The following is a 15,008-nucleotide window of genomic DNA, read 5'->3' as shown; positions in this document are numbered from 1 at the left end:
TACAAATTGAGTTAGATGACAGTTAACAAAGGAAAAGGATAACATTTAGAATTTTGGATGCTTCATTTACACTGACTTCAAGACGGTTTAAATTCTTTTTCGGGATGGTTCCAAGAAGGAGGCAATGTCATTCTGCTACTGCAGTTATTTTGGTGAAAGTAATGCAAAAGTAGTGTTATAAGTCATGACTTACTCTACACAGACAGTAATATTGTAAAGTAACGTATTACTTTCAAATGAAAGTAACTAGTAATATGTAGTATATTACATTTTGAAAGTAACTTGCCCAACATTGTAAACTGGCTGCTTGGCATTGTACAGCAAGTCTCCCAGTTAGTCAGAAACAAACACGTATGAATAGGAGAATCTCTGCCTCTGGACTGAAATAATTTTCCAGTTGTGTTTGCGGGTGAATCAGCAGTTGTTGTGTTCTGCTCAAATGTTAATGATAAAAACAGCAGCGATGTGAAGGGACAGAACAAGAGAGTTAGAGGGAGATGGGACAGGACTGCAAAACTCCTCTGAGCTGCCTCTGTCCTCTGGGTGAGAGGGGAGGTTTGGCCCAGAGGGTACCGGCGTCTGTGCTAGATACACACACACACACACACACACACACACACACACACACACACACACACACACACATACACACCCCCCCCCCCCCCCCCACACACACACACTCCCACACACACACACACACTCACTCACTCACTCATTTAACTTGGCAGCAAAGCAACACTCACATGTCCCCTCTAATACATCAACACACACACACACACACACACACACACACACACACACACACACACACACACACACACACACACACACACACACACACACACACACACACACACACTACACACTCTTAAAAGCCTGCTTGGGTGAGTCATTTTTGCCCATCTGTAATTTCCTACCAAGAACTTTCCTCATCCCTCTTTCTGTTCTGTCTTCCTCCCACCAAGTCCATAACATAAAACACTAGACTTCCAACTTCTCCATTCGAGCCCTTTGGCCCGGGCGAGGTCCAACAAGTTCAGCTATGTTTGTACTAGGGATGGGCATTTCTAGCAAAAACACTATTCGAAATTCGCTGGCCAAATTCGAATTCAAATTCGAATTTAATTCGAAATTCGAAAATAAAAATAAAAATGTAAAAAAAAAAAAAAATGTTCTTTTTTTTTTTTTTTTATGTTTTTTTTTTTTTTTTTTTTTTTTTTTTTGTGAGTGAAATGTTGCATTGTCTCCCCTGATTCTAAGTCTACGGCTTTATTAATTAATATAAAAAGCTTCTGCTGTGGATTTTTAGCTCAAACAAGCATTGCACCACTGAAGTAAAGAACATGTTACATGACATTGACATTTTCGAAAATAAAAAACAGTTTTGACAATCATGAGTGGTTCATTAAATATTTAGTAGGCTCAGGTCTGAGTGCCAAAGGGGTGCCAAAGTCACCCCCTCTCCCTCTTCATGGGATTTCATCCGCCATTCATTTTTCCATAAACCTTGCTTAAAATGCTTATAAAAATTGTTTTACTTGCTCAAACCAAGCGATTTGACTATACTTAGAATCGGGGGAGACAATGCAACATTTCACTCAAAAAAAAAAAAAAAAAAAATTTTTTTTTTTTTTTTTTTTTTTTTCGAATTTCGAATTTCAATAATAAAAGTCGACCTTGATAATAACAACGATTATTCGAAAATTCGAAATTCGATGCCCATCCCTAGTTTGTACTGTAGTCCCTTATCACAAGCATGTCTCAAAGGGTTTCACATAGCATCATCACAGTCATATACTACACACAACATAGGTTACATACACTACACATTTGACTGTGTACACATATTACATTACGATACTATACTATAGACCAAATCAGCGGGATGTTTACATTTACTTCCGGGTACCCCTGAGGTCCACACATTATAATGGCGGTGGACGGCACAAACTGACGTGTTGAAGACAAAAACAGACAAAGAAGACAAAAATGGTTCGTCCGTGTTGTGTTGTTGTTTAATATCATTCATAACAACACTTTCACTAACGTTAGTGGAGACCAGACTAGCTAATTTACCTGTTGGACCAGACCAGAGTAGACTTGAAGCTAAATTAAATTAACTTGGCGTCAGTAGCTCTGTCTGTAATAACCTCGCGTCACCAGGCTCTTCTCACGAGTCTGCAAAAAACCAGCGAGTTTGACAGACAAACAAACTTTATTAGCTAGCTAACACTACATAAAACAAACACAGAAGAAAGGCTAGATACGTCGGACAAGCATGTTTACCAACCGTTTAACCATTTAAATTGAAAGTAGTCGGCCGAAAACAGCGAGAGGGTTTGACAGCATTTATTTGACAACACGCACATTTAAACCTGCCGCCTTCCCCAAGTGGTACCCGGAAGTAAATTTGTTTACATGGTGACGTCACGGTGATTTGGTCTATACAAACACAGCATATCTTTGGACTGTGGGAGGAAACCGGAGCACCCAGAGGAAGCCCACGCAAACACAGGGAGAACATGCAAACGTCACGCAGAAAGGACCGGGGTGGAGATTTAAACCCGCGGCCGTCTTGCTGTGAGGCGACAGTGCTAACCACTGAGCCACCGCGCCGCCCCAAGTCTTCACCCCCCCCCCCCCCCCCCCCCCCCCCCCGCCCTCTCCTACCTTTACAGATGCATGTGCGTAGAGCATGTCCTCCAGGCTGAAGTGACAGCAGTGGTTCAGGCTGTCCCCGCAGAAGTCCTGCACCAGCTGCAGGTTGTACAGACTGTCGGCCAGAGACATGCTCTCCTTCAGGCAGATATCTGCACAGCCGGAGGCGGGGGCACACACAAACAAACAAACGCGCGCACGCACGCGCGCGCACACACGCACGCACGCACACACACACACACACACACACACCCACCCACACACACACACACACACACACACAAGGGAGGGGTGAAGCAACAGACCAGACAGGAAGGCATGGAAAAGATAAGACATACTTTAGCTTAAAAAGAAACGAGACCCAGATGAGAACAAATTGCTCAAATTGTCCCGCTTGTATTTGTGTACCATTATAGCTGATTTGGATCACTTCAAATTCTTTCCACACCTCTTCAACTCCTTATAGGGGAATATTTAGGATAGAGAGCGCCTGCTGGCTGCTGCCATGTTAAGAACAGCCCAGGATGCATGAGGGACTATACCAGCGGTGGGCAAGCATGTGCCTTAGATCAAGAACATAATATCCAATTACAGCAGGCGATTTCACTGAAATGATGTCATACATTACAGTAGGTTTTTCAGGATACATACTGTTACAGTATGTAGAGAGCTGCCAGTGAACAGACCCAAGTGCAGCTCTCTTCCACAGCTGGCTCCCATGTGTGTGTGAACTCGCTCTGAACTACATTCAACCCCGCAGAGTGTTGGAGCAGCGAGGCGAGAGCTGTTTATCTTTGAAATAACAGCGGCTAACTTCTCTTCTAACGGTTCTCACTCACACACCCCTCGTGACCAATCGCAGCCCAGCCCAGGACCCCTCGTGACCAATCACAGCCCAGCCCAGGGCATTTTTAGAGCGGAGGGCGCGGGCGAGTTGAGAGGAAACAAGCCTTTGTTTCTCTCTCTCTCTCTCTCTCTCCCTCAACCATATCTGCCCTCCCCCCCTTTGCCTCTTGGGTTTAAGTTTTAAACGCATATATCATTAAAAGTAAATACAGAGAGTCAGTAAGATCCTTAATGTCTTGATCGCAGTGTTGTTTGAGATTATGATTAAATTTAGCCAATGATGCCAATAAAACACTTAATCCTACACTCACCATGATGTTGCCAAAGACCGATTATTTGCTTTGATCTGTCTGTACATATAAAGGGTTATATACTTCTATTTACTTACTTTCCAATGTATTTCATGAAGCAAAAGATTAGGAGGCAAGCAGTGGAAAAGGGCAAATGGATTATAAATATGTTCTTTGTTTGGAGCACCCTATTAAAATGTATGGGGGTAGTGACGGGTGTAGCAGCAGAAGGCATACTGTTGAGTTTAGACTGGAAAAACACCGTGGTTAGCTCCTTGTATTCCCTATCTCACCTATTTCTGAGTGCATAACAGAACTGAATGCTCTCTGTATCTGGTATGTATTATTTGTGAGCCTACTTTTTTAAATCATTAAAAGCAGAAGAGGGGCTGGCTAGAGAAGGCGAGTGGGTGTGGTTATGGTTTGAGGGGCTGGTTAGTAAGGGTGAGTGGGTGTGGTTATGGGTTGGGGGGCTGGTTAGTAAGGGTGAGTGGGTGTGGTTATGGTTTGAGGGGCTGGTTAGTGAGGGTGAGTGGGTGTGGTTATGGTTTGAGGGGCTGGTTAGTCAGGGAGAGTGGGTGTGGTTATGGTTTGAGAGGCTGGTTAGTGAGGGTGAGTGGGTGTGGTTATGGTTTGAGGGGCTGGTTAGTAAGGGTGAGTGGGTGTGGTTATGGTTTGAGGGGTTGGTTAGTGAGGGTGAGTGGGTGTGGTTATGGTTTGAGGGGCTGGTTAGTGAGGGTGAGTGGGTGTGGTTATGGTTTGAGGGGCTGGCCCCACCTTCCAGTCTGATAGCCTGTGGGCAGTAGAAGTGCAGCAGGGCAGTCAGGGCACAGCCGTCTGTGTTGTCCTTCAGCAGGTTGTCCACCAGGGGGAGTGAGGGAGCGCTCCTCTGCTGGGCAAGCTCCCTCCTGTAGCGAGCCTGAAACCATGGCAACGGCACACATACATCACCATCATACGCCTATGTGTGTCATGGGAGTGGATTTGTAAAGTAGGCTCCCTACTCTCTAGACACCCAGTGAGTGCAAACACAATCACCATTACATACTCATACAATATAATGCCCTGGTGCACAGACACACAGACACACAGACACACACACACTCTCACACACACTCTCACACACACCCACATACGCATATGTAATACTCAGATTAGTGGTAAAGGGGCAGTTCACCAGAAAAGCAATGATAATTAATTTTGCACAAGATCTCACATACCCGAAAAGTTTACCTGTGATGTCATCAGAAGGCACTGAATCATTGTGTTGTATTAATCATAACATGTCTTGTGATGACATCACTGGTGCTCAAGTTAACTCAAGTCAACTCTCAAACTGTTTACAGTTTTTGGATAGCCTATGTGTGAGATCATGTGCAAAAAAAAATCAGTATTGTTGTTTTTCGGTGAAGTGCCCCTTTATGTCAAGGAAATTCAAGCATAGGATGGGCTTCAGTCTCAACTGATTCTGAAGGATTGGATTAATCATGCAATCAATCACACTTTGGGGGGAAAAAGGCATTGACAATTATAATCTTAACCAATTTAAATGGACAAAAACAAATAATAATCATATAATGCTTCATCTCTATTCTGTTCTCTTCTACTGCATTTCTTACCGTATTAGGAGTGTTTAGCTCTCTGGAATAAGAGGGGAACAAAATGCATGCGAGCAAATGAACAGTTTTGCAACAGCATTATAAATGTGTACAATGCAGTGGCGTAAAGTAAAGGCAGTCTAAACTTCCTCTGTGGTGTTGAGATGATGTGAGAGCCTGAGGCAATGTAGGTGATTTAGAGTTTAATAATAAGCTGTGTTTGGAAGGCATCTATTCTGACATGGGGTTTGTGTCTCTCCAGGCCTATAAAAACCCACAGATACATCACTACTATAGTCCATCCTATATGTCTACATGGCTTAGTGCTCCCAGTTTGCCCATGAACACACAGGGGTGGTGTCATGTCTGCATTTTACAACAGATACAATCACAGCAGCTCTCAATGTCTGCGACAACCTCACCAGTGTCTGAGAGACGGGCCGGTGTCTTTGTGTAGAAAAGTTGCATTTGGATTTTTATTAAAAAAAAATATATATATTGACTGTGTTCGCACAGTGGCCATTTTTGAACTTATGTCACGACAGGAAACTCTACCCAGAAGATTGGCATAGTGCATGGAAACAGTGGTAGACGCCAGACAAACCAGATTGAACAAGAGGGGACCAAAAAAGCATGTTAGCTAGCCAATGAGCTAGTTAGCTAGTAGCCTATACCTGATTACTGAAAATGTGAACCTATGGGTTGCCTTGGTGACTCAGTAGTCAGAGGCACACATCCTGGGTTCGAACCAGGACCTTTGTCACATGTTACCCCCTCTATCTCCCACTCTTGCCTGTCTCTCTGCACTGTGACCTGTCCAATCAAGGCAAAAATGGCCCCAAACAAATTATCTTAAAATATGAACCTACAGTATATCCCTCTGGGTTCTTGAGATCTGTTTCGGCAGCATGTGTTTCAGTGGGAAATGTGCAGAAAAATCATATGTTTGCCTGATTGCCGACATTCTGTGCATCTTGGTACAACATGCCATAATTGAGATACTTTTCCTTCACTTTCAGGAAGTTTCCCACCCTGAGTAGTAAGTTCAAAATGGCCACGGAGGGAATAAGGTCAATTAATCTGCTTCCTAGGAACAGGGGTCGGGGGTTGGGGGGGGGTGATCAGTCCAATGCATGATGGGTCAAAGGGCACATGCACCAACAAACAAGGGGACCAGGGATGGTGAGGGCCGGGGTGGGTTTGGGATTGGGAGGTTGATGAACGGGTGTTTGAATGGATGGACTTACAGGTAAAAGCCTCCAATACCATTTGCCAGAAGACTTTGATGGTGGATGATGATTGGATGACAACGGGAGAGAGTGGGACAGGCGTTAGGCCAACAGCAGGCTAAAGAGCTATGCTACTAGATCTGGGACTGGGGGCAAACTGCTCTCTAGCATCGACTACTAACTATGCATATAAAATGATTTGATCATTGTTCAAGTTACAATGGAGGCTGCTTTTCTTAACCTTTCACTGTATCCACAAAACTGCTGAGCAACACACACTTAGTCATCAGACCATGGTTAAAGATCTCAAAGATCTTTCTGCACCATCTGAGCATAGGCTCGGCTGTAGTACTGAGAAGTGGATTGTTGTTTGTGTTCAGCCATGTGTGTGTGTGTGTGTGTGTGTGTGTGTGTGTGTGCGTGTGCGTGCGTGCGTGTGCGTGCGTGCGTGCGCGCATACTACTCACAGTATGTCCTATTCAGTGATTGGGCTAATCTGTTGAGCCTGACAGTACAGCTGACTGACAGTATATCCCCGTCTTCACTCACACCCTTAAAGGACTCTCTTCTTCCCCAGTTGACACTTGTTGTTTTTGCCTTTGAAAGAAGCTGTGTGTGTGTGTGTGTGTGTGTGTGTGTGTGTGTGTGTGTGTGTGTGTGTGTGTGTGTGTGTGTGTGTGTGAGAGTGAGTGAGTGAGTGAGTGAGTGAGTGAGTGAGTGAGTGTGAGTGTGTGTGTGTGTGTGTGTGTGTGTGTGTGTGTGTGTGTGTGTGTGTGTGTGTGTGTGTGTGTGTGTGTGTGTGTGTGTGTGTGTGTGTGTGTGTGTGTGTGTGTGTGTGTGTGTGTATTCTCAGCTTACAGTGCCATCACAGATAGGCAGTGATTTCTCTCACTATACCAAAACACACTGAGACAAACAAACCGCACACAGACACTGGGCAGGAGGACATTTGCCAAGAAACTCCCACAGAAGATAAAAGCTCCCTTCTAAACTGATTTAGCCACTCATGACATTCTGCAGCTTTGAAGCTTTGAAGATAAAACTAATTTTGCGGTTACAGTACATATTTGTCACATGACCATCGCCATTCTACAACCTGTTGTATGTAAACAGTTTTCCCCCCTACAATAGTTTGCTGTAGTCTGCCAATCAATGAGGAAGCTTAGCTAACCAATCAGCTGTTAGTATCTTTGATCAGAAACCAGACTTGTTGACTTGAATTGCAGGAAGTTCATTCCCCTATTCCCAGTTGTAACGGTTGGTTTTTATGTGTCCACACAGATAATACTCACTTTTTAATTGTTTTAACCTTTATCTTTTCAGCAGTGTTGGAAACTCCCACCCCTACTAGGCTGGGTCATGACCTGACGAGGCACTGTGCTGTAGCTTGATGAGGAGTGGGAGAGGACTGCAGTCTGACTGCTGTGTCTTCTTTGTCCCCCATCAGTCTGAAGTGGAGCTGAGGCCCGACTCACTCCGTCACATGGAGCCTTATATAACCTCTCTGTCTGCAGAATGACAGCACTGTCTCTGTCTGTCACACTGCCTCTCCCTGTCTGCCACTCTCTCTCTCTCTCTCTCTCTCTCTCTCTGTCTCTCTCTCTCTCTGTCTCTCTCTCTCTGTCTCTCTCTCTCTGTCTCTCTCTCTCTCTCTCTCTCTCTCTGTCTCTCTCTGTCACACTGCCTCTCCCTGTCTGCCACTCTCTCTCTCTCTCTGTCTCTCTCTCTCTCTCTCTCTCTCTCTCTCTCTGTCTCTCTCTCTCTGTCTCTCTCTCTCTGTCTCTCTCTCTCTCTCTCTCTCTCTGTCTCTCTCTCTCTGTCTCTCTCTCTGTCTCTCTCTCTCTCTCTCTCTCTCTCTCTCTCTCTGTCTCTCTCTGTCACACTGCCTCTCCCTGTCTGCCACTCTCTCTCTCTCTCTGTCTCTCTCTCTCTCTCTCTCTCTCTCTCTCTCTCTCTGTCTCTCTCTGTCTCTCTCTCTCTCTCTCTCTCTCTCTGTCTCTCTCTCTCTCTCTCTCTCTCTCTCTCTCTCTCTCTCTCTCTCCGCTCTCTGATGATCAGCCGTGCTGTAATCTGCACCAGAGCAATTTAGAGAGAGAGTGGCATCAGCGGAGGACCAAAATGCATGATGACCCATTAGCCAATGAACAGCCAGGAAGGGGTCTCACGCTACTTTTGAATGTTAAAATAAAGCTGATAATGTACAATTTGATTTAAAAAAAAATACTTCAAAGTACAACACAAACTGTCCATTTTGCTGCTTAATCCAGAACCTTACTTCCTGGAACTCTTGAGAGTAAGAAACGTGCATTGGAGTGAATGGAGATGTCACGACTCTTCTATATACATGACTCTGCTCTGCGCTCTTTTCTCACTTGTAATGACTATTTTCTCTCCTTCCCCTCTCTGTCTATCGCCCTCTCTCTCCCTCCGTCCCATACATATCTCTGTCTATCGCCCTCTCTCTCTCCCTCCATCCCACACATGTCTCTCTCGTTCCCCCTCTCTGTCTATCCCCCTCTCTCTCTCCCTCCATCCCACACATGTCTCTCTCTCGTTCCCCCTCTCTCTCTATCGCCCTCTCTCTCTCCCTCCGTCCCACACATGTCTCCTCCTCTCCTTCCCCCCTCTCTGTCTATCGCCTTCTCTCTCCCTCCGTCCCATACATATCTTTGTCTATCCCCCTCTCTCTCTCCCTCCATCCCACACATGTCTCTCTCGTTCCCCCTCTCTGTCTATCGCCCTCTCTCTCTCCCTCTATCCCATACATATCTCTGTCTATCGCCCTCTCTCTCTCCCTCTATCCCATACATATCTCTGTCTATCGCCCTCTCTCTCTCTCCCTCTATCCCATACATATCTCTGTCTATCGCCCTCTCTCTCTCCCTCTATCCCATACATATCTCTGTCTATCGCCCTCTCTCTCTCTCCCTCTGTCCCATACATATCTCTGTCTATTGCCCTCTCTCTCTCCCTCTATCCCATACATATCTCTGTCTATCGCCCTCTCTCTCTCTCCCTCTATCCCATACATATCTCTGTCTATCGCCCTCTCTCTCTCCCTCTATCCCATACATATCTCTGTCTATTGCCCTCTCTCTCTCCCTCTGTCCCATACATATCTCTGTCTATCGCCCTCTCTCTCTCCCTCTATCCCATACATATCTCTGTCTATCGCCCTCTCTCTCTCTCCCTCTATCCCATACATATCTCTGTCTATCGCCCTCTCTCTCTCCCTCTATCCATACATATCTCTGTCTATCGCCCTCTCTCTCTCTCCCTCTGTCCCATACATATCTCTGTCTATTGCCCTCTCTCTCTCCCTCTATCCCATACATATCTCTGTCTATCGCCCTCTCTCTCTCTCCCTCTATCCCATACATATCTCTGTCTATTGCCCTCTCTCTCTCCCTCTATCCCATACATATCTCTGTCTATCGCCCTCTCTCTCTCTCCCTCTATCCCATACATATCTCTGTCTATCGCCCTCTCTCTCTCCCTCTGTCCCATACATATCTCTGTCTATCGCCCTCTCTCTCTCCCTCTGTCCCATACATATCTCTGTCTATCGCCCTCTCTCTCTCTCCCTCTATCCCATACATATCTCTGTCTATCGCCCTCTCTCTCTCTCCCTCTATCCCATACATATCTCTGTCTATCGCCCTCTCTCTCTCCCTCTATCCCATACATATCTCTGTCTATCACCCTCTCTCTCTCCCTCTATCCCATACATATCTCTGTCTATCGCCCTTTCTCTCTCTCTCCATCCCACACATGTCTCTGTCTCCTCTGACAGCAGTGTTCTGGCTCTTGCCAACATTTTCTCCGCAGCTGGTATGAGACTGAGCTCATCTGTTCCTCTGATTTACAGGCGAGTTGTGTGTGCTGTACTGTGTGTGCTGTACTGTGTGTGTATGTGTGTGTGTGTGTGTGTGTGTGTGTGTGTGTGTGTGTATGTGTGTGTGTGTGTGTGTGTGTGTGTGTGTGTGTGTGTGTGTGTGTGTGCGTGCGTGTGCGTGCGTGCGTGCGTGCATGCCTCGTGTGCATACACGTGTTTAAGCCTATAGAGTGCCAAAGTCACACCCTCTTCCTGGTTCTGCATAATTTTTCCATAGATGTTTCAAAAAATCCTTATAAAAAACCAAGTGATTCAGCTATATTCAAAATCACGAGAGACCATAGAACATTTCATATTGTTATGCTTTGTGTGTGTGTGTGTGTGTGTGTGTGTGTGTGTGTGTGTGTGTGAGAGAGAGAGAGAGAGAGAGAGAGAGAGAGAGAGAGATTGTCTTACCTTGTGTGTTGTGGTGTTGGAGTCTTCTTGGGAGGAGGCCTCTCGTAACTTTTGCTCCTCCACAAGGATGTCCCTTAGGTGTTCATTCACCTGGAGAGAGGGAGAGAGAGGGATAGGACAGAGAGAGAGAGAGGGAGAGAGAGAGAGAGAGAGAGAGAGGGATAGGACAGAGAGAGAGAGAGGGAGAGAGAATACTTTGGTTCAAATTTCAGAGAAGTATTTGGTGCACACACAGAGAATGAATGGACATGCTGTGTGTTAACAGAGGAGAGTGATAGAGAGGAGAGCGTGAAAGAGACTAGAACATGAGAAGTAGCTTCAAAGAAACACTTTTCACCACCTCCACTTATTAGTGAGTGAACACTCTTCTGGCTTCCTGCTGGAGCTCAATATAGAGACATCTTCAAAGCAAACGAGGTTACTTTATTGATAGTGTTGTTTCATTAAAAAGCACTCTTCCTTTATTACCATTATACTGTTCCTCTGTCTTCAAAGGGTCTATACAAACAACAGTGATGTAACACTTTGGCCTGAGGACACAGTCAGTTCAGCTAATCCTAGCCATGGCATGCAATGCCTGAGAGCTACAGACAGAGACAGCCAACCATGTGTGTTTTTAATGTGTGTGTGTGTGTGTGTGTGTGTGTGTGTGTGTGTGTGTGTGTGTGTGTGTGTGTGTGTGTGTGTGTGTGTGTGTGTGTGTGTGTGTGTGTGTATCCGCCTGCCCTTGGCCTGCAGCAGGGAGCAGGAAGCACATGAGCTTCTGCACTGAGGAATGTCAACAAACTCAGCTAGGAACCAACATGTGGCATGTTTTGTGGGGGACACTACTGGGTGTGACTCTACATCATGAGACATGAGTCTGCTTCATGCCAGGCTGGGACTTATTTTATCATTTCAAAATAAGTGCAATCAGGTCAACATATATTTTATTCGAAAATTATCTTTTTTATCAATTTGACTATGTACAGGTTATATCATGTCCTGTCTGTGTTTTTTTTTTATCTTGTTGAGTTGTGCTGTTACGCCAGAATGAATTCCTGTGTGTCCCTGTGTGTCCCTGCAAATAATGTATCTGATTCTGATTTTTTTAGATAATTCCACCATATTTAAACAAAGCTCTAGTATCTCTGGTCATCTCTCTGACATGATGTGGGTGGTGCCAGTTCTTCTGAGATAGAGGTAGCGCTCTTGACGACAGCTATGGAGGATTTGAGAGTTGACGAGCTTCCCTGCACTTCGCATATCTTCTATATCCAGAGCAAACAAAGAACTGTGTGTCATGTGAAGGACCACTAGATGAAGCTTGAGGATGTGTACCGAGTTGATCCCCTGCCTGGAATAAGAAAGCATGTCCTTGTGTTCTTGTAGGCACCTGAGTGTGGACACACTTTATTGATCCAGCTGGTACAAATCTCTTCCTGGTTATAAGTAAGAGCTCATGTACACAACTGTTTGACTGTAAACAGAGATGGGCGGAGTCAGTGTGTTGTCCCCCATTGTTTTGTGGACTCCTGTTTTGAAGCCTCAGGTTTGGCATTTTGCCCGCTGCCATCTTGGTTACCGAGCACATGTTATTTTTTGCTGTAAAGTTGGGCATTTTAACATGGGGGTGAATGGGGATAGACTCCCTTTTGCAGCCAGCCTCAAGTGGCCATTAGAGGAACTGCAGTTCCGCAGTTCTGCATTGGCGTCATCTGTCCAAGCCTAATCTCCGCCCTCCTCGGTGTGCATAGGTACCTTGTTGATCCAGGTGGTGATGGCGTCCTCCGTGTCGTACGGCAGCTCCTGGACGTGTCCGTCGGCGTGCGAGGAGCACCTGTTGATGCAGGTCATCACCCGCTCCACACTCACCATCTCCACTGTGTAGGCCATCATCAGAGTGTCGATCAGCGCCAGGTGGGAACTCTGTGGAGACAACAACAGGCGAGTTAGGAGGGATTCTACAAAGAAGTTGACACAGAACAATTACATTTCCTTTGGTCATAGTTTGTACAATACGGTTAGTCATGGAATTCTGGACAAAATCCTATCTAATAATAAAAAAAATATTCTCAGATTTGGGTCAGAGAGACAAAATCTCATGATCAAATGGGGGTCCGTGGCTCTGATATGGGCTAAATTATGAATGCATCTTTTCACAGAACACAAGGCTTCTGATCACCATCTCTCCGCATCCCCTTGGTCATGACATTTGAAACCATTTGAAACGTTTGTAGTACGCACACAGCCCAATGTTGAATAGTTAACTTCATGGTGAGGTGAGACTGAGGATGAGGTGGGTTTTTTACCAGCCAGCCCTCAACACCTACACAAAGCATGACATTCTCCTGGCCTTTCTAAACCCATTCCAGACCGGTCAGACCAACAGTCCTCCCCTTCCCTTTCCTGTCACACCACGGGTCTACGCAAAAACATTTATGCTGTGTGTGTGTGTGTGTGTGTGTGTGTGTGTGTGTGTGTGTGTGTGTGTGTGTGTGTGTGTGTGTGTGTGTGTGCGTGCGTGCGTGTGTGTGCGTGCGTGTGCTTACCGCTGACCTAAGCATCTATCTGTGTGTCCAACCTAACTGAACAAACAGCCAAGTCAAGTGCTCCGTGATCCTGACGCCAGGTGACTCAAGCCAGTGGGCACAAACACGCGGCGCCGGAGCCTCCCGCCCAGCCACAGGCCTCTATTCAGAACTGTGCAGCCTCGGATAACAGCCAGGCTGACCATGTGTTTCCCTAAGAAACTAATAACTGATCCAATACTACGACCCTGGGCTGCCCCTACTGGTGCTTAGCGTCAGCAACACAAGCGCTGGAGCCAGTCTAAACAGACAGCCTGTACAGAAGAACCCCAACTATGGCTGTTAGACTGAGATGCTCTTATAAACTGAAGAGCCGCCTGATGAGGTCAGCTGTGAACAAATATTGATATTACTAACCTGACTCTTACATCATTCAGTCTAATCCAGTAAAAGAAAAAAAAACTACATGAAAACATACCAAACATGACAAGTGACAGGGATGAAAACACAGTCTTCCTTATAGTCGTTCATACGGCACCAAACGGTCAGTCTTGTAACCCGAGAGAAATACTGAAAAGTTTAAAACAACCAATCTGAGATTGCAATATCTCACTACGTTATCTAAATACAGTGTCCCAATTACCCTACTGGCATTGTTTATGTTTTGGTTCTCTGGAGAGGATGTTTCCTCGAACTGACGAAGGAACTATGTCAACTATAAGTGCACTCGGAGAGCGCAGACCTCCATCAAGGCCAATAGTCCAGTCTGTTATGATATGCAAATTTCATGAGTTGGACGGGATCCGGTTCAAAACTTAATGGGCTGGCCCATGGCCCAAGCTACAGCCCTTACACAAAACTCCATGAAAATCGGTCCAGTAGTTTTTACCTCCTTGGTAATAAAGTAAGAGGTAATAAAACACACTCTATCTCTCTCTACCAGTGTGTGTGTGTGTGTGTGTGTGTGTGTGTGTGTGTGTGTGTGTGTGTGTGTGTGTGTGTGTGTGTGTGTGTGTGTGTGTGTGTGTGTGTGTGTGTGTGTGTGTGTGTGTGTGTGTGTGTGTGTGTGTGTGTGTGTGTGTGTGTTCATCAACCAGCGCAAATAGTCCAAGTGCAGTGGTGTGGCCATTCAGCTTTGTGGCACACTTTAGGCAATGTTTTGGGGGTACCTCTACTCAGCACAGCTAATCATTTTCAACATAGAAATAGTCCTACCCCTAACCTTACCTGTAACACACCCACATCCCCCCAGCCACTCCCCTTACACACCCCTTGAATCCCAAATCTTTCCCACCTTCCCAGAGCCATCAGCCATGTAAGAGAAAGTCGTGCCAATAGATAGAGTCCGTCTGTGTGGGAACGCCCACAAAATGTTATACAGCTGGCACGCGAGTGTGGTAAAACTCCCCCATATATCAAAATGGGCTGACTCACCAAAGGACGATGCTGCGGCTCTACACTACAGGATTGGGGATTCTAGAGCAGGTACATAGAGGTCTGTTCAGATGTGTGTTTACTGCGGTGGTTGAATCACCGATCCTGTCTGCCTGGGCTGGGCTAGCACCTAAATGCTAACTATGCTGAAT

At 45.7% G+C, this 15,008-nt stretch overlaps 1 protein-coding gene across 1 annotated transcript in view; it reads right to left on the bottom strand.

Moving 5' to 3' along the window:
- Positions 1-15,008, bottom strand: part of camsap2b (calmodulin regulated spectrin-associated protein family, member 2b) — a gene marked incomplete at its 5' end in the record, with an annotated part of 53,439 nt that overhangs the window by 16,113 nt on the left and 22,318 nt on the right. The window contains 5 exons of the mRNA XM_083658778.1: positions 2,671-2,810; positions 4,572-4,713; positions 6,640-6,672; positions 10,913-11,002; positions 12,653-12,820. Of these exons, the coding sequence (XP_083514904.1) occupies positions 2,671-2,810; positions 4,572-4,713; positions 6,640-6,672; positions 10,913-11,002; positions 12,653-12,820 (573 nt within the window). The remainder of the gene's footprint in view (positions 1-2,670; positions 2,811-4,571; positions 4,714-6,639; positions 6,673-10,912; positions 11,003-12,652; positions 12,821-15,008) is intronic.

This window comes from Poromitra crassiceps (assembly GCF_964638095.1).
Source record: "Poromitra crassiceps genome assembly, chromosome: 23".
In the NCBI taxonomy this organism is placed as follows: Eukaryota; Metazoa; Chordata; class Actinopteri; order Beryciformes; family Melamphaidae; genus Poromitra; species Poromitra crassiceps.
The sequence above is the reverse complement of the archived record's forward strand: the minus strand, read 5'-3'. Positions and strand labels throughout refer to the sequence as shown.